Here is a 22,787-nt window from a genome sequence, read left to right on the forward strand (position 1 = left end):
CATTAATTTCTGTTCAATATTATGTGCAATAAAAAGTATGTCAAAATTCGTTGAGTATTATTACTTAAGCAAAAATTAAGTTGGATGCAAAACCTCACTGAAATATTGAAAAAACTGTAATTGATATTACAGTTTTTTCACAATTTTCGGTGCAGGTTTTCATTCAACTTGAGTTGTTTCGAATTATGAAATAATAAGGCGCCAAATGCGCAGAATCAACATCATTAGTTCCATACCCTGCCCATAAGGTCGCCACAATCACGCTTATTTATTTTACCGCTGAGTCGTCACTCTTTTCCTCCTTTCTCTATGGGATTGGTTAAGAACTATGAACTAAAACCTAAGAATTCAGTGGCGTTTATGCACTCTCTTGTTAGTTCTTAGTTATGGAATGCGCACGTTCTCGAACTACTTTCTATTTGTTCTATACTTTGATGTTTGACATTGATATTCATTGTGAAAAAATAAAATTTAATGTTTTGAAATACACCTAATACTTTTCATCGATAAACACGAATAACGGATTATAAAATGATAGAAACTGGTACTCGTTAATATTGAAATTATATGCGGCGCACGCGCACTTCTATATTTTACCTGAGCCCTTAGTTCTCAGTTAACAGTTAAATTAAAAACCATTTTATGATAGGCAACTTTTGATACAACCTACAACGTTGTCGGTTCTTAGACGAAAAAAATTGACTTCAAATCCGCTGCCTAGGACCCAGCGGTTTTCATTGCGATACAAACTTGGCAACGCTGTGATATAAACGACATTCTCTGTGACAAATGTCAAAGATGCACACGTGGGGTGTCTCTTCAAAATTCGATTATTGGTGTTATTATAATTTATAATTAGCTCATTTTACTGCTTATGTTAAATACAGTAAGTTTATATATATCACTCATGGTTTATTATGGAAAATCGAAATAAATGTATTGAATTAAAAAATAGATCCAATGTAATATGTACATTTGGCAATGGTGGAATTATTGTATGACAGTAAAAGTGACCTCGAATTACTATCAAAATATAATTTAAAGCTTTAGTTATTGTTATCCATTTGTTTTTTCCATATTTATAGGTGCTAGATTTATTTTAGATTGAGATAGACATAAAAAATAGAAATTATTTATTTTTCTGTTAATGTCACAGAAAAATAGTTCAAAGTTCGCCCTTCAATTTGGCAACGTCGATCCCCCTTCTTCCTACTTTAATTAGGGCGGAGCCTAAAATTTGGCTCCTTCTCCCTAGCTCCCTAGGGATCTTTATGAATCGGTACCCTACTAGTGTTAGTTCTTAGGAAACGTGCATAAACGCCCTCATTGATTTGTTATGTGGGATTTATGCACCAGTCCTATGAACTAAGACTAAACCTAAGAAGTAAGACCTAAGAATTGAACGCTAACAAATCAATGAGGGCGTTTATGCACGTTTCCTAAGAACTAAGAACTAACACTAGCAGGCCAACTGTTGACTAAGAACTAAGGGCTCAGGTAAAATATAGAAGTGCACGTGCGCCGCATATAATTTCAATATTAACGAGTAACAGTTCCTATAATTTTATGTTCTTTATTCATGTTTATCGATGAAAAGTATTAGGTGTATTTGAAAAAATCAAATTTAATTTTTTCACAATGAATATCAATGTCAAACATCAAAGTATAGAACAAATAGAAAGTAGTTCGAGCACGTGCGCATGCCTTAACTAAGAACTAACAAGAGAGTGCATAAACGCCTCTGAATTCTTAGTTCATAGTTCTTAGTCCTTAGTTCTTAGTTACGGTGCATAAATCCACCATTAGCGTTCAATTCTAAGTTCTTAGGTTTAGTCTTAGTTCTTAGGACTGGTGCATAAATCCACCATTAGTCCTTAGTTCTTAGGTACGGTGCATAAATCCACCATTAGTTAACAGTTGGCCTGCTAGTGTTAGTTATTAGTTCTTAGGAAACGTGCATAAACGCCCTCATTGATTTGTTAGCTTTCAATTCTTAGTTCTTAGGTTTAGTCTTAGTTCTTAGGACAGATGCATAAATCCACCATTAGTTAAAAGTTGGTCAACTTTCTAATGCTAGTGTAAGTTCTTAGGTAAAGTGCATAAACGCCCTCATTGATTTCTTAGCGTTCAATTCTTAGTTCTTAGGTTTAGTCTTAATTCTTAGGAATGGTGCATAAATCCACCATTAATCCATTTCCATTTGAACTGTCGTTGAAATAGCGTTCGTGAACTAAACAGAAATCTATGATTCGGCATAGAATGCAGCGCCCTTTCTCGGACATTTTGCTGGTTAAGCGCTGAACAGTGCATTAAACAGTGATTCCGAACTCGACCAATCTGTCAATTTTGTTGAATTGGGGTTTCTTGATCAGTGTTGCCAACTTGGCATTTTTTATGCTAAATTTGGCATATTTCAGACATGTTTAGCTTTAAGTTTTGGCGTTTAGCATATAGCATATTATTTAGCATATTTTCAAAAACGAAAAGCCAATTACACCATTCAAAAAAAAAACATCGTTTCCATAATCAATCTTTAGTATTAACCGATGTTTATAATTTCTACCGCTAGATTATTATCGATATTTAGCTAAACATGAGATATGTTTGTCAACATTGCAAAATCTCGACGGTGATCATAGAAAAATCGGGAATTTCAATTTTCAAGTAATGTTCTCTGCTTTTGAGGCCACAAAGTCAACATAAATTATAAATTTTTAATATTAGTTGTCAATAAATGATATTTCACGATCTGAATCTGAATCCATATTTCAATTTTGAAATTATTTTTATTTAGTTTGTTTATTATAAATATATGTATATAGTCAACACCAAAGTTGAATGGAAATGTCTTCAATTTATGGGGGATTTAGTGAACTCAAACAGTGGGAATTTTTTTGGACAGTACTGCCAGGAATTTCGGAACGCGGGACTATCTATTCTGTGATGCTGGTCCTGCAAACCATAGATAAACAGGTTATATCCTATATGACCTCCAAATTTGTGAAATTCAAGTTAACTGATATATACTAATTCATAAATGTAGGAAAAAAAAACAGTGAAAATATCTAGCCTTTTTTTCAGCATATTTAAAAAAAAATTAGCATATTTCTAGCATTTTTTGAACGCTACACTAGCTTATTCTGTTGAAGTTGAGGTGGCAACACTGTTCTTGATATTGGCAGCATTGATCTGATTTTCATATTCACTTTATTTTTTTTTACTTGTAAGTTTATATTACGTGTACGTTAGTCATTCAGAGTGACGCTTATAATTCATAATCATATATCTGTACTTCAGAAGTTACTGTGAAATCTATTGTTGTAGTGAGATTTATATTCAATAAAATGAATATTCTAGTGTCTGAATTCAATTCTATGCAAATAAGAGATGTGTCTCCAGAGTTAGAGCCAAATGTTAGGAAATACAACACTATGGAACCAACTTTGCAAGAGATTCAAAAAGCTATAAACTTATCGCCCTCTGAGAAAAAACATCATAATTCGATCATACATCAGGTAATGAGTGAGATTAAAGTGGTAACTCGATAATTTTCTCAATAAAATGGTGTACCTAATAACGTTCAGATCATTTGATGAAATATTGATCTACTATCGAAATGTATCAGTCCAACCTTGAAAGAAGATTTCATATATTTCATAATGTACCTAGTTATGTTTTAGTAATTCATTTTTAAAATGTATGCTTATCAAAATTAAGATTTTTTGAGTATCCCTAACCTCGTCTATTTACATGAATTATAGTTTATTCATGAAATTGAAACTATGAAATAATTTCATCTGACTGAAATCTTTCGAATGGAGGTATATATTAAATGAAAAATAGGTATAGGATATAAGGAATCTTCCTAGTTACTTTAGAGCAAAGCTTATAATTAAATAAAATAAACTTGAAGTATTATGTACGAATTTTAATATCAAGTGTAGATAAATTCAAAATGAATTTTTTGGTGACATATTGGTAACAATAGTGAAGTTTATACTTGATAACTTGATAATCATATCTTCATATTACATTCAGATTAATTTATTTTCAGTTTTGTTTGTATTTCAAGTGTATAACATATTGAGATTGATTCAATGTTCTTTCACTGTATGAATTTGGATGTGATCTGTCGGGTAAAATTTATGAAGAGAATTGTATAAGTATGTTTTTTTCAATTGAGTAGGCATTCGAAATATCCTATTCATATAATTTCTGAATAATGTGGTGCAACATAATTACTTTATCAGATGGTTTTTCAAATTTTTTAATCATCAAGTTTTTTTAATCACAGTTTTAAAATCTCTACATGCTGTGCCTCAATTTTATGAGGTCGTTAGTATTAACTGCTATAAATATTTCTAATATATGGATTGTACATATTATAGTATCTCTAACATAATGTGTTATATACATTATGTTGGAGATTAAATAATAAGTACATATTTTTTAATTCCCTCTATCTTTATCAGGAGAAAATCTAACGATAACTAGATACAGAATTTATTTTTAATCTGAAGTGAATTTCGAAGCATTGAATCTTTTGAATCAAAATTTATTGATATTCTGTAAATTGAAGAATTTAATTCTAGAGATTTTATATATGATTATTTCCTTTTAGGTTTTCATGGATGTTTATAAAATATCTGACTTTTTATCAAAATATAGACAACAATACTGAAGTTAATCATCCTAATGAAATTTGTAAGAGATGAAAGCTCTAAAACTCCTTTGGAATAGTGAAAATATTCTTAGTGATAATTTTTTATTCAACCAGAAGAGCAATAAATAGGCTTCAAACATTTATTAAAAATGACAATTGACAATAATCTTTGATATCTGTTCTTGACCAGTGTGAATAGATGGTACAATTAACTTGAGCTGAACCTAGTAAAAACCAAGACTATGTTATTTCTTCTGAAGGATATTTGATGAGAAGTGACAAAGTTTGTTGGAATTCTTGACAGTTATTACCACAATATTCTGCAACCTTCTGAGTTTAAGTATCTCGGGTATTCATAAAACTGCAGAATAAACTCTTGAAATATTTGTAAAGTATTATATATAAAGTTGAGGTTTTGAAAGCTCAATCGAATAACAAATATTTGAATAGAACGCATTCATTCATTCATTAGGTATCAAATAATTGAAAGAATGATTACTTCCTATTTGTGCACTGTTCTCCTTACCGTAATTCATAACTGTATTGCAATTCAGCTTAGGCAATATAACTATGTCAATAGATAAAACGTCCAATATTGACATGAAAAATATTCTTTCCTTATATTCAGTTTTGTTGAGATTTTTCTGTTGCATTTGTAAAAATGACTGAAAAAAATCGAAATTTATGTGAATATTTTCAAACAATTCATCATATTCTCTCATTCACATCTTTGATGTATTTGGATGCATTTGGGATTATTTTACTTTTTCTTATAATTCATATGTTTCAAATCTATTGCTCTGGCCATTCACAATAATGAGTGAAAAATTAAAGTTATTAACTTCTCTTTTTCTGAAATAACTTTAAATTTTGAGAAATGCGGGAGATAATCTAAATATCGATGACCTTTGTCGTCTTGATTCAACATTCCTATCTTGTTCTTCACAACAGTCTTAGTATGCAGGGTGTCAAGGGCGTAGACCTTTTTTTTTCTTGGGGGGATAATCGAAAAAAAAATTTTGACGACATTGTTTACTCGTATCTGTAATGTGAGAAAAAGAGGTTTGATAACGAAGTTTGAAACAAAATACTCAAAACAATTTTTTTTTATTAGCAATTTGATTGTTCTTATCTTATACTGGGTGTTGATTAAAATAATTCTGGAGGAAAGAAGCGGGCACCCTTCCAGAAAAAATCACCCTGTAGATTTTCATCTAAAATTAGGATATCACATGATGCGGATTCATGTTATAGCAGTTTTTTCTTGAAATGATCCGAGAAATCTGTCATTTTCATTTGTACCTCCAATTTAGGAATACTCTGTAGATTTAGTTAATTCAAAACTGATATCTTCACAAATAAATTGCAATTTGAATGAAACACAATAAATTGTACAAAACAGCTCAGTATCACAAGAACTCATTCATAAAGATAAATTTCCAAAAATATACACTATCAAAAAAAAAATGAAATTGATGGCAAATAAGTGGCTGGGACGATGCCGAGAAAGCGGATAGATAACGGAAAATAATAAACCTTGGACAAAGACGAGATCGTAGTGCCATAAAAGTACTTATCTTGAAAGCGATAATAAACTCATAGACAATTTTTTACTGACGTATCGATTCAAAGGAAAATGATTATTATTGGTTATTTCATATAGTTCATAATATACCTAGTTATGTTTTAGTAATTCATTTTTAAAATGTATGCTTATCAAAATTAAGATTTTTTGAGTATCCCTAACCTCGTCTATTTACATGAATTATAGTTTATTCATAAAATTGAAACTATAAAATAATTTCATCTGACTGAAATCTTTCGAATGGAGGTATATCAATTGAAAAATAGGTAAAGGGTACAAGGAATCTTCCTAGTTACTTTAGAGCAAAGCTTATAATAAAATACACTTGAAGTGATATGTACGAATTTTAATATCAAGTTTAGATAAATTTAAAATGAATTTTTACTGCCGTGTCGATTCAAAGGAAAATAAATGAGATTCATTTTATGGAGAAATTTCTTCGTCTTTGCGAGATTTCTACAAATTATATTTTGAAAATCTGGGGCGGGGGGGGTGGTTAATTACCCCCAACTCCATCCCATTCCTACGCCCTTACAGGGTGTTTTATCACCGGGAGAATTATTTTTCTCTTATGACATATAACTCGTTTTCGAAGCATAAGCGAGATACAGAGTGTTCAACATAATTTCTGAGCAATATTCTATTGAAAGTTGGTCAGTTAAACGGGGTGTAACTAAATAAGTGTAAAACATTTAAGGATGTGATTCCTCATCGAAAAAAGATAGGATCTTTCATAGAAAGACATTTCATTGGAGTATCCCTTGTTAAGATACAGCCCCATAAAGGGGGTACAATATTGAAATTAACCTGACGTTTTCTACTGCCAAAAAGCCAGTAATTTATTTGGTTTACCCCATGGTTGTTAGTGGTGGAAAACGCAAACCCTAAAATTTATTTCCAATGTAACTTTTCGTCTTATAATTGGTTTACCATTTGAAAATTGATTTCCGATAGCCTGTTTTATTCTAAACAAAAAATGCCCCATGGGTTTTTTGCCTTAAATAAACCAGTTCGTAGCAAAAATTATTTTACGAACAACTACAGAGATACAGAGAATGGTCTAGAGCCTCGCGCCCTCGCTATGGCTGAAACGTGCCAAAACCAAACTTCAAACGTAAACAAACCAGCGTTCTGTATTATGTATCGATGTATTTGCAGACTAGAATTCATTACAAACTTGTGTCTTGGATCTAAGGTTCTCTGATACTCTTTTCTTGTGATTTTCTCAAGGCAAATGAGGTTCTTGATGTGTTCAGGAAGCTTTGTCTTCTATTTCAATTACCGTAGTTGATTTTTTGAGTACAATTTTTATAATTTCCTCTAGGTCTGATGCTTCTTGTTCAAGTTCTTTTTTGTTGTTGATATTTTTAATTTTGGTGAGGTTTTCTACGGTTTTCTGTTCAGTTGTGTTTGGTCTGTTTTTTCTTAACTTCTTTACTTCCGATGGTTATTTCGATTGGGTGATGATCTGATGTAGTATTGTTGATTAATTGTAATGTTACAATATCGCTTATATCCTTATTTAAAGCAATGTCCAATATGTCAGCTTTTTCTCTCATAGAGTGTGTTTCTTCATTGGGGGCAATTATTCGGATATGTCTATTTTCTGCATATCGTAATAATTGTTTCCCTCTTCTGTTGGTTGTTTTGCTGTTCCATTCTGTGTTTTTGGAGTTTAGATCTCCAGCGATAATCATTTTGTTACCATTTTTTATTATGGCTTCTAGTTCTTCTTCTATTAGGTTTACTCCTGGCGGGATGTGAATTGAATGTATCTGAATAGTCTCGTTGTTATTTTGAGTTACTTCAATACCGACTACTTCGGCCGTAGATTCCTCATTTGTAAGTTGCAGTGGGTGGTGTACAGTATACCTCTTAATTAGTATTGCCACTCCCCCTCCTGGCGATTGTTTCTGTCTCGCCTATACGTGATATAGTTCCTTAGTTTTAGGGTTTTGCTGTTTTTGAGTCTTGTTTCTTGTAGTTATATGATGTACGGGTTGTTTTCATCTGCTAGTGCAGTGAGTTCATTTTTTCTGCTGTTGATTCCGTTGCAATTCCATGATATTATTTTTATTCCTTCAGGTTTTCTTCTCATAGTAATGAGTTCACAAAAGTTTGATTATTTGTCCGATTTTATGGGTATACTTGTTGGTTTGTTCTTCATTGGGTTTTAGTTCAGCAATGTCTAATAAAAGTTCTGCGAGTTGGTTCACAATTTTAGTTTTCTTTTCTTCTTTTTTGTTGTGTAATATTTTCTTTTCATCGTATTATTCTTTTTGTATTTCTCTCAGGCTTTTGGTTGGAAATTGTTCCTTCCTCCACTGATGCACATTAGCGGGTTATTCTTTGATTGGTATTTTCGGGCACTTCACTGAGTTAGACGGATGAGGTCCTACACAGTTAGCACATTTCGCCGGTTTATTTTTTTCCTTTTCACATAGGTGTGTCGAGTGGTTTTCACTACACTTCAAACATCGGAAGTCCGAGGTGCAATTTCTTTGAACATGTCTGTACTCTTGACATCTATGACACTGAATTAAACTTCTTCTTCGAAGTCCTTCCATTTCGACGTCGATACCTCTAATTTTGCCAATTTCATAGATGGATTTATATTTCCGATTTATATCTATTAGTATCATCAGTAATTCACTTCCGTGCTTACCCGACATCCTTGTTATTTTACTTGCGGGATACCCCTTCTCTTTCAGATCTTCCTCGATTTCTTCCATTGTAAATTCCGTTGTAAATTGCGACAACTTTTAGTGGTCGTTCCTCCCTAAGCGTATGGGTTGTCATTTGGATATCTTGTTGCACTAGAATTTTCCTTAACTTTCTATAATATTCAGTGTTTTGTGGTAGAATACGGATTCTGAATTTTGTTGTAGTAGCTCTTGTAAAGTTAACTTTGTAATGTTTCTTAAGTTTTCTACTCTTCCCCAGTCTTCTCTTTTTTTATTGTTATCGGTGTGTGTGTCATTTCCAGTTGTTGTTCTTGAAGCCAATTTTGTTGTTGTTTTACGTTTCCGTAAGTTGCTCGTTCTTCTTTTGCGACTTCCGGTGTCAGGTGCACTTCTTTTAGTTCTTCTTGTATATCCGTTTCCATAGCCAGTGTGGAGTACTGATTGCTAATTACCACCGTATTTGTGGAATTCGATGTGTTATTTGAGTTTTTCGCCTTTTTCTTCGGTTGGCAAAATTCTTCGTCTTCACTGGTGTTGTCTAACGTTGTCAATTCTTCTAATCTCCGATTGAGATAGTCGATGATTTCCCTAATCTGCTTCGTTCTACAGCTGCCTTGTTTGTACTTTATGCAAAGTAACCGTTTTCTTTCTCTGTCACTCCTGTCAGGGCTCGACGCCACGAAAATTCGGGGGGTGCGTCAGGGGAAAGGGGAAGGTAACGCGAGGGCTCGAAGCCTTGTGTACACTGGTGTACACTCGGGTGTACAGTACAAGTGCGCTTAGGTACGCTTCGGAGCTGTACCGAGGAGCTCCCAACGGTGACTGGAAAGCACTTATCAGCTCCGTCATCGTTCGGCAAAACACGCACGCACCTTTTGCACCGTGGTCACGTGATCCATCGACCGTTGACACCTTACACGCAGTAACAGTTGCAGCGATCAGTTCAAAAATTAATACGCTTCAATTTACGCCTGATATAATAAATTTATGAGGTTTTCACTATTATTCATTTTTGAGTTCGTCATTGTCATATTTATATTTGGTGGATTTTTACCTGGATGTTATGACAGTGGTAATCATAATAAGGATTACCATAAATCTATGAATGGAGAATTATTTTATAATCGGGTTGTTATTGTTATATCAATACCTTCTCTGCAGATAGTTGGTATAATGTGTGTTAATTCACAGATCAGATGATGAATTTCAAAAATTCTTTGGAGAATGACCGAAGCTAGGATTTTTTAGGAATGGCGACAAAAATGGTTGGACAGATAACCAACAAAGCTGATATCAAGCTATATAAATATATCTGTAAACCAAGTCTTGTATTTCATCTAAAGTTTTTTGATATTTTATTTTTAAATTAAATATTGTTATCTGTTCTTGTTCATCAAGGAGTAATCAAAAGTTAATAAATTATAATTTTTTTTATAAAATTTTATTGATTATTTAATCGAAAAATGTAATTAGAATGGTGAATTCATGAATTTATTCAGCTCTTAGCTACACAAAGATAAAAACAGAAGGCAATAAAATTTTAAAATTCACAAATTAACAGATCCGTATCTAGGAACTATTGCGCCTGTTGCAATATACAAGAAGATTTTTTTTCATCCATTTTATTTTCTTATAGTATTTGTGGGCAGATGAATTGTGATTTAGTTGTCTTATGACATCTATTATATATTTTTTTTATGTTTATAAGTTCGCTAATTATTGCTTCTATGATCTTTGTGAAGAGTTTCATGACTGAGCTGAGAAAGGTTATGCCTCTATAGTTCTCTGGAGATTTCTTGTCCCCTTTCTTAAATATGGGAATGGTCGTATTCTTTTTCTATTCGCAAGGGACCTTTTTGAATGTCCATATTTTGCTAAAGAGCTTAGTGAGTTCTACAATTAATTTGTGACCCCCGTATTTCAATAGCATTATATTCTGACTCGATGCTGTACTACTGTTTGAGAGAGCCCTTTGTTAGGAATGAGCTGCACAAAAATTCGGCTCGTTCTCGAAGAGATAGTTTAAATTCTTATAAGATTAGGTTGGTAGGTGTATATAACTCATTGATATCGCAAAGAATTAATCTGCACCTGTTCATAAGTTTCATTTATGAAATTATTTATATGGTTCTACATCTAATTAGAGCATTTATAAAAAAAATAAGTTCAATTGAACACCCAATTTCACCTAGTTTATTAAGTAACAAATTTGTGTCTACATTGTCAAAGGCTCCTTGAACGTCAAGATCTACCGCTATTGTGTCTCTTCGATTTTCGAGTCCAATTTGTACATACAGAGACATGTTATATTTAAGTTGTCGTTACAAGAATGTCCTTTTCTAAAGTCTGTTTGTGAGTTTGGAAAAATTTGCAGCGTTTCACACCAGTATTGAAGACGATTTTTTAAAAGAGTTTTAAAGAGTGTACTCAAACATGATGTAAGAGCAATTGGTCTAAAATTTTGTTTGTCTGATTTTTCAATGAAATATGTTTTTTTTTGTAATTTATTGCTTAATATACAATCTGCTCATTACATGTATTAAGTAATTGTGATAAGAGAGACAACATGAGAGTGAAATGTCCAGTGACATTTCTACTCGACTTGCACTATTTAAGTGCTGTGGAAATCTTCGGGCCATGTCTTCTTCAGTCTTCTGATTTGGGGTCCTTCCATGTAGAGGTTTTGTATTAGGTCGTTTGAGTGACCTTGTATTCGATTTTGGTATCTGGATGAAGTAGATTCTATAACGTCGTTGATGTAAGGGATCTGTAAGTCTTCGTGCAGTCGTTGGTTAGTGACGTACCATGGTGCATTTGCTATTAAGCGGAGAGTTTTTGACTGGAACCTTCGGATAATTTTCCTTCTGGATGGCTTCGCGCTACCCCACAGTTGAATTCCGTAAGACCATATTGGTTTGGGAGTTGCCTTGTACACTGTCACTTTGTTCTGCATGGTCATCTTCGATTTTCTTCCCAAAAGCCAATACATCTGTCGGAGCTTCATGTCTAGTTGTTTCCGTTTTGCTTGCACGTGCTTCTCCCATGTGAGCCGTTGGTCCAGATGCATACCCAGGTATTTGACCTCAGTCTTTTTCGGCAAGGAGACTCCATTCAGGGTTACTCTGAGACAGACGTTGTCTCTTAGGGTGAAAACTACATTTACTGATTTGCTCTGATTCAAAGTTATCCTCCATGTTTTGTACCAGTTGCTGAGTTGGTCCAGGTGTAGTTGGATATTTGTGGAGGACAGAATGGGATCGTCATTGGATGAAAGTATTGCAACGTCATCAGCAAATGCGGCGATAGTTGTGACGGGAGTTTCCGGTAAATCAGTATAGAGAAGATAGAAAAACGGTCCCAGTACACTTCCTTGGGGTACACCAGATTTGATTGGGAAATACCCAGATAGTTCGTAACTGAACTTAACAGAGTAGTATCTGTCAGAGATGTAAGATTTCAGAATGGGGTAGTAATTGTGATTTAAGTTCTTCTTGATCTTGTATAATAGGCCTGCATGCCACACTTTGTCAAACTCCTGGGAGACATCCAGGAATACGCCGTTGCAATATTGCTTACTCTCTAAAGAATTTGAGATGACGTTGACTATCATGTGTGCTTGGTGTGACGTTGACATCCTTTGACGGAAACCAAATTGGTAGTCAGGAAGAAGATCTGTTGTCTCATGGACCTGATGTATCCTTTCCAGAAGTATTCTCTCGAATAGTTTTCCAGGGATTGGGAGAAGACTTATGGACCTGTATGATGCTTGAGAGTGCGCAGGTTTGCCATTTCTGTGAATCATCATCACATGGGCGTATTTCCATGTGATGGGGAAGTAACCCAAATTCAGCATGCGGTTATATATGGTGGTTAAGAATACTATTGCTTTTTTCGGTAAGTTCTTCAGGATTTATGCAGTTATTAGGTCATGACCTGGAGCCTTCTTATTTTTGAGTTTACGTATTTCGTATTTGACTTCCTTAGGACTTATAGGTCTTATGGGAAGTGATAACTGGCATGGCGCATCAACGAATTCTTCGACTTCCATTTCGAATCCTGGTATTGGCTTTGGCTCTTCATATACTGTTGATAGGTGCAATGCAAAGGCGTTTGCTTTCTCCTGATGGGATCGTGCCCAGCCGTTCTCTGTTCGTATTGGTGCACTGGAAGGTGTTGGTCTACTGAATTTTTTCGTGGCTCTCCACAGGCTGTGATCTGTGGTAGTCAATTCTTCTGTATAGTGTTCAAAAGAGGAGTTTTGTACATCTCTTAGTGCTTTGGATAAGTTTCGTGACATTCTTCTGTAGTGATGGAGATCAGTAATATTGCGTGACCGCTGCCATACGCCTCTTGCTTTCCTTTTTTCAGATATTAATTGCCGTATGTGTAGAGGAGTACTGCTATCATTGGAGATTTCTCTTTCGATCCAGGGGGTAGCTTGCCAGGCTGCTTGTTGTACGGTTTCTGTAAAGTGCTGTACGGCTATATCAATCTCTATGGGTTCTTTCATCGAGAGGTTATTATCCAGTTTTTCTGTGATATAGTCTTTGAAGTTATTCCATCTAGTGAACTTCGTAACCATTTTGGGTGGGGAATTTGTTTTTATAGGCTGACTGTTTAAATTGAGAACAACAGGTGAATGGTCAGAATCCAAGTCATAGCTGGTCTCCAGAAGGCAATTTTGTCTAGCGATGCCATTAACTACAAAGAAGTCTAGCAGATCTGGTAATCTTCTAGGGTCCGTTGGCCAGTACGTAGGCTCCCCATTCGAAAGATGTTTGTAGCCTTTGTCGTTTAGTGCCCGAAGTAAGTTACGACCTTTTGTAGTGGTTAGTCTAGATCCCCAGTGAGTATGCTTGGCATTCCAATCGCCACCTACAATAAATCTATGCCCAAGAGTGGCGAAGAACTCTTTGTATGTGTCTGTCGATATGATATGTCGTGGTGGGCAGTACACTGATGCTATGTTGATGTGGCCAGTACTGGTTCTTATTAATACCGTTGTTGCTTGAATGGGATCTGTTTGAAATTTTTCTTGTTCATAATGACATATAGAATTTTTGATAATAACAGCTGAGCCTCCATGAGCTGTTCCATCTGAATGTATAGTGTAGTAGACTGAATAGTATGGAATCGAAAATACTGTTCGGCTGGTGAAGTGAGTTTCAGAGATCAGTAGGACGTCAACCTTATTAAGATCTAGGAAAGTTATTATTTCTTGTCTGTGGTTTACTAATCCGTTGGCATTCCAAATCGCAATTCTGAGAATCTCATTAGCCCTGTTCGGCATTATGGAAGTTTGTTCATTACGGTGGTAAGCAGATTCAGGATCATGCTGTTCTGGTTTAGTAGCTGTGAAAACATATTTTTGAATTCTTCAAGGAAACTCGATAGTTTATGACTTAGTTGGGATAGGGGTAGCTCTTGATTCACATTTTTTGTCACTTGAGAGTAGGTTCGTGGAGATTGGTTGTTTGGTTGCAGAGGTATTGTTGTTGTCGCAATGTTAGTGGATGATATATTTGGACGGCTATTTGGGGCACGGTTGTTATTTCTTGGATTTCTTTGCATGAGATCTCTGTACACTTGGCATCCTTTATAGTTGGCTGGATGATCCCCATTGCACAAGGCACATTTTGCAGGAGTGTTCTTGGTTTTTTGGCAAGTTTTCGAATCGTGTTGGCCGCCGCACTTAACGCAATTGTAGGGTTTATAGCAATATGTTTTCGAGTGGCCATATTCCTGGCACCTCATACACTGTACAATGCCTCGTTTTTTTCTGGGTGGTTCTATAGTGACCTTAGTTCTGTATATGTATCGAAGATCATATATGGTTTTATTGTTTTGATGGGGTTCGAGGTCAACGAAGAACATGGAGAGTGGTTCTTTTGTCACCCTGTAAATGTTGAACATTTAAAATATTCTTCACTTTGTGTCCAGCTTGTAAGAGTTCTTCTTTGATTTCATTTATTGGCACTGAGTGATGCAGATTTCTGATGGCCACTCTGTAGGCCCTCTCTTCTCTTATTTGGTAGCTGTGATGGATAATATGCTCATTCCTCAAATAAGTGAAGAGTTTTCTGTAGGAATCCAACGAGTGTGTGCTGATTTTGATTTTATCGTTAGCCAGTACCCTAGTATGAAATGAATCTTTATCAATTATACTTGCAAAGGTGGTGATCATTGCTTTGTAATCAGCAACATCGTAGACAAATATTGGCGGTGGAGTTGGTGCCTTGTTTTCTCTTTTGTCCTTATCTCCATTATTGTCACTGGGACATGTTGTTTGTAGCGGTGAGAATCTGTTTGATGTTGGTGTTGGAGGTGGACTGGGTGTTTATGTGGGTGATCTCTTACATTTCTTTGCTGTCTGCCATTTGTGTTTGTTACTTGTTTCCGGTTCTTGATCCGGATTCATACTGGAAGAGGTGGAAGTGAATAAGCAATCCATAACGTTGTTTATGCTTTGAGCAGATGAAGAAGTATGCTCATCCAGTGAAAAACCTTGAAAAGCATGCGGGTTTTGATGGATTATTATGTTGGGTAATAACCCAGAATTTTGGTCAGAGGACATAAATGTTCTCGGTGTATGGACACCTTTAGATCATCAGCAAGTCTTATCTACTTGCCAGGTGTTGTTTGCACTTTGTGATAATATAATATTTATCCTCTTTTTTGATGGTGTTTATTTCCGCGTTTCCGCGGAAATGAACGTTGAATGCGAGATTTTTCTCGACGATGTTCAAGATTTTGTCCTTACACACAGAATAACAAGTTTTTTGCTTTCAAAAATGACTGAATGCTCACTTAATTTTTTTTTAAACCACGAGATCCAAAATCTTATCTAAACAGATGGGATATTGACTCGCGAATAATGAAATATGTATATAGAATTTTGTGAAGTCAGAGGGGTAGGATTTGGTTCTGTACATTTCGTTGAATATATTATCTAAAAGTATTAATTTATTTTTCGGTATTAGGCTTTTATTGTCCAGTGCGTAATTGAATTCTGAACGACTGAAAGGTGTGTCAAAGAAATCGTTTTTTTTTACACTGCGGAAAGTACTCGGAGTCAATAGGAACAAAAGGTGAACTGAGTTTATCAAGAGCCATTTTTAGGTTTTCTGTTGATTTAAATACTGGGCTCCACATTCGCCCATCTGTTTTTTAGATATCTGGATGAAGTAGATTCTATAACGTCGTTGATGTAAGGGATCTGTAAGTCTTCGTGCAGTCGTTGGTTAGTGACGTACCATGGTGCATTTGCTATTAAGCGGAGAGTTTTTGACTGGAACCTTCGGATAATTTTCCTTCTGGATGGCTTCGCGCTACCCCACAGTTGAATTCCGTAAGACCATATTGGTTTGGGAGTTGCCTTGTACACTGTCACTTTGTTCTGCATGGTCATCTTCGATTTTCTTCCCAAAAGCCAATACATCTGTCGGAGCTTCATGTCTAGTTGTTTCCGTTTTGCTTGCACGTGCTTCTCCCATGTGAGCCGTTGGTCCAGATGCATACCCAGGTATTTGACCTCAGTCTTTTTCGGCAAGGAGACTTCATTCAGGGTTACTCTGAGACAGACGTTGTCTCTTAGGGTGAAAACTACATTTACTGATTTGCTCTGATTCAAAGTTATCCTCCATGTTTTGTACCAGTTGCTGAGTTGGTCCAGGTGTAGTTGGATATTTGTGGAGGACAGAATGGGATCGTCATTGGATGAAAGTATTGCAACGTCATCAGCAAATGCGGCGATAGTTGTGACGGGAGTTTCCGGTAAATCAGTAGTATAGAGAAGATAGAAAAACGGTCCCAGTACACTTCCTTGGGGTACACCAGATTTGATTGGGAAATACCCAGATAGTTCGTAACTGAACTTAACAGAGTAGTATCTGTCAGAGATGTAAGATTTCAGAATGGGGTAGTAATTGTGATTTAAGTTCTTCTTGATCTTGTATAATAGGCCTGCATGCCACACTTTGTCAAACTCCTGGGAGACATCCAGGAATACGCCGTTGCAATATTGCTTACTCTCTAAAGAATTTGAGATGACGTTGACTATCATGTGTGCTTGGTGTGACGTTGACATCCTTTGACGGAAACCAAATTGGTAGTCAGGAAGAAGATCTGTTGTCTCATGGACCTGATGTATCCTTTCCAGAAGTATTCTCTCGAATAGTTTTCCAGGGATTGGGAGAAGACTTATGGGCCTGTATGATGCTTGAGAGTGCGCAGGTTTGCCATTTCTGTGAATCATCATCACATGGGCGTATTTCCATGTGATGGGGAAGTAACCCAAATTCAGCATGCGGTTATATATGGTGGTTAAGAATACTATTGCTTTTTTCGGTAAGTTCTTCAGGATTTGTGCAGTTATTAGGTCATGACCTGGAGCCTTCTTATTTTTGAGTTTACGTATTTCGTATTTGACTTCCTTAGGACTTATAGGTCTTATGGGAAGTGATAACTGGCATGGCGCATCAACGAATTCTTTGACTTCCATTTCGAATCCTGGTATTGGCTTTGGCTCTTCATATACTGTTGATAGGTGCAATGCAAAGGCGTTTGCTTTCTCCTGATGGGATCGTGCCCAGCCGTTCTCTGTTCGTATTGGTGCACTGGAAGGTGTTGGTCTACTGAATTTTTTCGTGGCTCTCCACAGGCTGTGATCTGTGGTAGTCAATTCTTCTGTATAGTGTTCAAAAGAGGAGTTTTGTACATCTCTTAGTGCTTTGGATAAGTTTCGTGACATTCTTCTGTAGTGATGGAGATCAGTAATATTGCGTGACCGCTGCCATACGCCTCTTGCTTTCCTTTTTTCAGATATTAATTGCCGTATGTGTAGAGGAGTACTGCTATCATTGGAGATTTCTCTTTCGATCCAGGGGGTAGCTTGCCAGGCTGCTTGTTGTACGGTTTCTGTAAAGTGCTGTACGGCTATATCATTCTCTATGGGTTCTTTCATCGAGAGGTTATTATCCAGTTTTTCTGTGATATAGTCTTTGAAGTTATTCCATCTAGTGAACTTCGTAACCATTTTGGGTGGGGAATTTGTTTTTATAGGCTGACTGTTTAAATTGAGAACAACAGGTGAATGGTCAGAATCCAAGTCATAGCTGGTCTCCAGAAGGCAATTTTGTCTAGCGATGCCATTAACTACAAAGAAGTCTAGCAGATCTGGTAATCTTCTAGGGTCCGTTGGCCAGTACGTAGGCTCCCCATTCGAAAGATGTTTGTAGCCTTTGTCGTTTAGTGCCCGAAGTAAGTTACGACCTTTTGTAGTGGTAAGTCTAGATCCCCAGTGAGTATGCTTGGCATTCCAATCGCCACCTACAATAAATCTATGCCCAAGAGTGGCGAAGAACTCTTTGTATGTGTTTGTCGATATGATATGTCGTGGTGGGCAGTACACTGATGCTATGTTGATGTGGCCAGTACTGGTTCTTATTAATACCGTTGTTGCTTGAATGGGATCTGTTTGAAATTTTTCTTGTTCATAATGACATATAGAATTTTTGATAATAACAGCTGAGCCTCCATGAGCTGTTCCATCTGGATGTATAGTGTAGTAGACTGAATAGTATGGAATCGAAAATACTGTTCGGCTGGTGAAGTGAGTTTCAGAGATCAGTAGGACGTCAACCTTATTAAGATCTAGGAAAGTTATTATTTCTTGTCTGTGGTTTACTAATCCTTTGGCATTCCAAATCGCAATTCTGAGAATCTCATTAGCCCTGTTCGGCATTATGGAAGTTTGTTCATTACGGTGGTAAGCAGATTCAGGATCATGCTGTTCTGGTTTAGTAGCTGTGAAAACATATTTTTGAATTCTTCAAGGAAACTCGATAGTTTATGACTTAGTTGGGATAGGGGTAGCTCTTGATTCACATTTTTTGTCACTTGAGAGTAGGTTCGTGGAGATTGGTTGTTTGGTTGCAGAGGTATTGTTGTTGTCGCAATGTTAGTGGATGATATATTTGGACGGCTATTTGGGGCACGGTTGTTATTTCTTGGATTTCTTTGCATGAGATCTCTGTACACTTGGCATCCTTTATAGTTGGCTGGATGATCCCCATTGCACAAGGCACATTTTGCAGGAGTGTTCTTGGGTTTTTGGCAAGTTTTCGAATCGTGTTGGCCGCCGCACTTAACGCAATTGTAGGGTTTATAGCAATATGTTTTCGAGTGGCCATATTCCTGGCACCTCATACACTGTACAATGCCTCGTTTTTTTCTGGGTGGTTCTATAGTGACCTTAGTTCTGTATATGTATCGAAGATCATATATGGTTTTATTGTTTTGATGGGGTTCGAGGTCAACGAAGAACATGGAGAGTGGTTCTTTTGTCACCCTGTAAATGTTGAACATTTAAAATATTCTTCACTTTGTGTCCAGCTTGTAAGAGTTCTTCTTTGATTTCATTTATTGGCACTGAGTGATGCAGATTTCTGATGGCCACTCTGTAGGCCCTCTCTTCTCTTATTTGGTAGCTGTGATGGATAATATGCTCATTCCTCAAATAAGTGAAGAGTTTTCTGTAGGAATCCAACGAGTGTGTGCTGATTTTGATTTTATCGTTAGCCAGTACCCTAGTATGAAATGAATCTTTATCAATTATACTTGCAAAGGTGGTGATCATTGCTTTGTAATCAGCAACATCGTAGACAAATATTGGCGGTGGAGTTGGTGCCTTGTTTTCTCTTTTGTCCTTATCTCCATTATTGTCACTGGGACATGTTGTTTGTAGCGGTGAGAATCTGTTTGATGTTGGTGTTGGAGGTGGACTGGGTGTTTATGTGGGTGATCTCTTACATTTCTTTGCTGTCTGCCATTTGTGTTTGTTACTTGTTTCCGGTTCTTGATCCGGATTCATACTGGAAGAGGTGGAAGTGAATAAGCAATCCATAACGTTGTTTATGCTTTGAGCAGATGAAGAAGTATGCTCATCCAGTGAAAAACCTTGAAAAGCATGCGGGTTTTGATGGATTATTATGTTGGGTAATAACCCAGAATTTTGGTCAGAGGACATAAATGTTCTCGGTGTATGGACACCTTTAGATCATCAGCAAGTCTTATCTACTTGCCAGGTGTTGTTTGCACTTTGTGATAATATAATATTTATCCTCTTTTTTGATGGTGTTTATTTCCGCGTTTCCGCGGAAATGAACGTTGAATGCGAGATTTTTCTCGACGATGTTCAAGATTTTGTCCTTACACACAGAATAACAAGTTTTTTGCTTTCAAAAATGACTGAATGCTCACTTAATTTTTTTTTAAACCACGAGATCCAAAATCTTATCTAAACAGATGGGATATTGACTCGCGAATAATGAAATATGTATATAGAATTTTGTGAAGTCAGAGGGGTAGGATTTGGTTCTGTACATTTCGTTGAATATATTATCTAAAAGTATTAATTTATTTTTCGGTATTAGGCTTTTATTGTCCAGTGCGTAATTGAATTCTGAACGACTGAAAGGTGTGTCAAAGAAATCGTTTTTTTTTACACTGCGGAAAGTACTCGGAGTCAATAGGAACAAAAGGTGAACTGAGTTTATCAAGAGCCATTTTTAGGTTTTCTGTTGATTTAAATACTGGGCTCCACATTCGCCCATCTGTTTTTTAGATATTTTGCATTTGTTCCACGTATACTTTACATTTGTGCTGAGAATTATTGTTTCTGCAAAATTACGAAAGCCTTATCTTTTTTCGTTTTGAACATTTCCTGGGTTAGCACAAAGCGCTAGTGGGGAACATTTGTGAACAAGCTGGATACATCGAAGCTTACCATGGTGTACTGGTTGAGGATTTCCTGTGTGCGCATGGTTTCTATAAAATATTCCGTATTTTTTATCATTGATGTTGTGTGGCCTCTTAGTGGTGTTATTATCTTAAGGAGGTACTTAGCTAAGGAGTGACAAGGGGAATTCCTTGAGCTGACGATTGGTCTCAAGGGGATGTTCTCCTTGTGTATTTTTGGGAGACCGTATAGATGTGGAGGTTTGCTGTAGTGGGGTGTTAGTCTTGATCTTGTGAAAGGATCTGGGAATTCATCCTTGTATTTATGCAAGGTTCGGTAGACTGTGTTTTTCACTGATGAAGTGGGGTCCTTCTTCAATTTCTGCCCTGTTGATATTGGATTCAGGTTGCTTGGTGGTAGAATCCAATGCAGTTCTTATCTTCCACCTGTACTCCTCAGCTTTCTCGGGTTTTGTATCCTCTGTGCTGTTTCCTCCGCCGCCAACATCACCACAATTTTTGGAACGTTTTTAAGTGCTATGGAGAACTTTAGACCCTTGTTGAGAAGGTATTTCTGGTCTTCACTGAGAGTCTTGCTCGAAAAGTTGATCACCGTTTTTGTGTGCTATAATGGTGTATATTTCTTGGAGTCTCTCATCAGCTTTTTCATTTTTCTCCTTTGTGTCTTTTTTTGTTTTTCATTCATTTCGTACTTTTCAATGAGTTTTCCGGTCTTATATTCCAGTGAAGTATTCATTCCATTTTGTTAGTGTGATGGGTGACATAATTTCTTGTTTGTTATTTTGTCGAAGGGTTTTGAGAAGTCTCCAACTTACTGTATTTACTCCTCCTATGTACGTATGGACACAGAATTTACCGTTCCAATAGAATGAATCGTGTCGGTTAAGTCTGGACTTTCTCAGCAAATTCTTAGTTATTCCGTTATACCTTGAGTGTTCAACATCGAAACATTGGTTTTAAAATTGTCTGTTCCATTCTCCCTAACACTGTCATGTATTTATAGACCCCGTAATTCCGTCCTCCCAGATAACTAGATTTTGTGCGAAAAAATATGTCAGTTAGCTACTTCTGAACCCCTACTTGTCTGGGCCGGATACTTCAACTTTCCACAAATTAAATGGCCTCTATAAGATTCATCCGACCCGCACAGCTCTGCAACATTTTTCTCTGACATGGAGGTAAATTCTAACTTGAATCAACTCGTGACAGAATCAACTCGCTTCAGGCAGAACCAAATTCCCTCGACTCTTGACTTAATTGTTACCAACGACGAGCAGCTGCTGTCGGTTCCTCAGTTCCATCCTCTTGTTGCCAAGTCCAACCATGTGGTGTTGACTAGAACCGAGATAATTACCTATCGAGTCACAAATTTCGAGGGCGTTACTGAGGATATGGCTAGAATAGATTGGCACGTCTTATTTGCGAATAAAGAACCTAATGTGGGTCATATTTCACGATTTGGTTTCATCATCCATTTCCAAAAATACGGCATCCAAAACGAAATTTCATTATCACTGCAAACCCTCGATCGATAGTGACCTGTTTAGTCTCATCAAACACAAGTGTAGTATGTAGAGGCGTTTCTGTCGTAGTCGTAAGCCAAAGGATTTCAGAGTTCACAGACAATTTTCCTACGATATTTCTCTCACCCTGAAACTTGCCCCAAGAATATACGAGGACTCGATTGTGATTGATGGACAAAGGAAGCGATTGTCCAAGCATGTCAGAAGTTCACTCAATTCCAAGGTCGCTACACTTCTTCTGCGTTGTCCTGGTGGGGTTGTCTACGCCAGTGGTGAGGAGGTTGTTGAGTTGCTGGTGGTTCACTTCGCTTCTGTGTTTAACGACGAACCCGTGGATGATGTTATGACTTCCGTCCTGAATCTGTGAGTTGCCGAATCGCTCGAGTGTTTGAATTTCGATCCACCAACAGCAGATCATATATCAACCACCTAGATACCTTAACTCCCCCAGGTTTGGATATGATCACTGCTGCTTTCCTGAAGAGCTGTAGTTCTTCTGTGTCTACCCCTATTAACAGAATAATTGGAGCATCTATGAAGGGCGGTGTGTTACCTGCTTCTTGGCTTGCTGCAAG

The 22,787-nt window shown here is 36.5% G+C and overlaps 1 protein-coding gene across 6 annotated transcripts in view; it reads left to right on the forward strand.

Moving 5' to 3' along the window:
* Positions 1 to 3,217: 3,217 nt before the first annotated feature.
* LOC123674156 (cyclic GMP-AMP synthase-like) overlaps positions 3,218 to 22,787 on the forward strand; it is a 61,036-nt gene continuing 41,466 nt past the window's right edge. For 2 of the 6 annotated variants that reach the window (XM_045609058.1, XM_045609057.1), the window contains exon 1: positions 3,221 to 3,515. In XM_045609058.1, the coding sequence (XP_045465014.1) occupies positions 3,345 to 3,515 (171 nt within the window). In that variant the 5' untranslated portion in view covers positions 3,221 to 3,344. Of the gene's footprint in view, positions 3,516 to 4,138; positions 4,164 to 22,787 lie in introns of those variants that run through there. The other 4 variants (XR_006746589.1, XM_045609060.1, XM_045609055.1 and 1 more) reach the window with 3 other exon arrangements.

The sequence above is a fragment of the Harmonia axyridis genome, chromosome 2 (assembly GCF_914767665.1).
Source record: "Harmonia axyridis chromosome 2, icHarAxyr1.1, whole genome shotgun sequence".
Taxonomy (NCBI): Eukaryota; Metazoa; Arthropoda; class Insecta; order Coleoptera; family Coccinellidae; genus Harmonia; species Harmonia axyridis.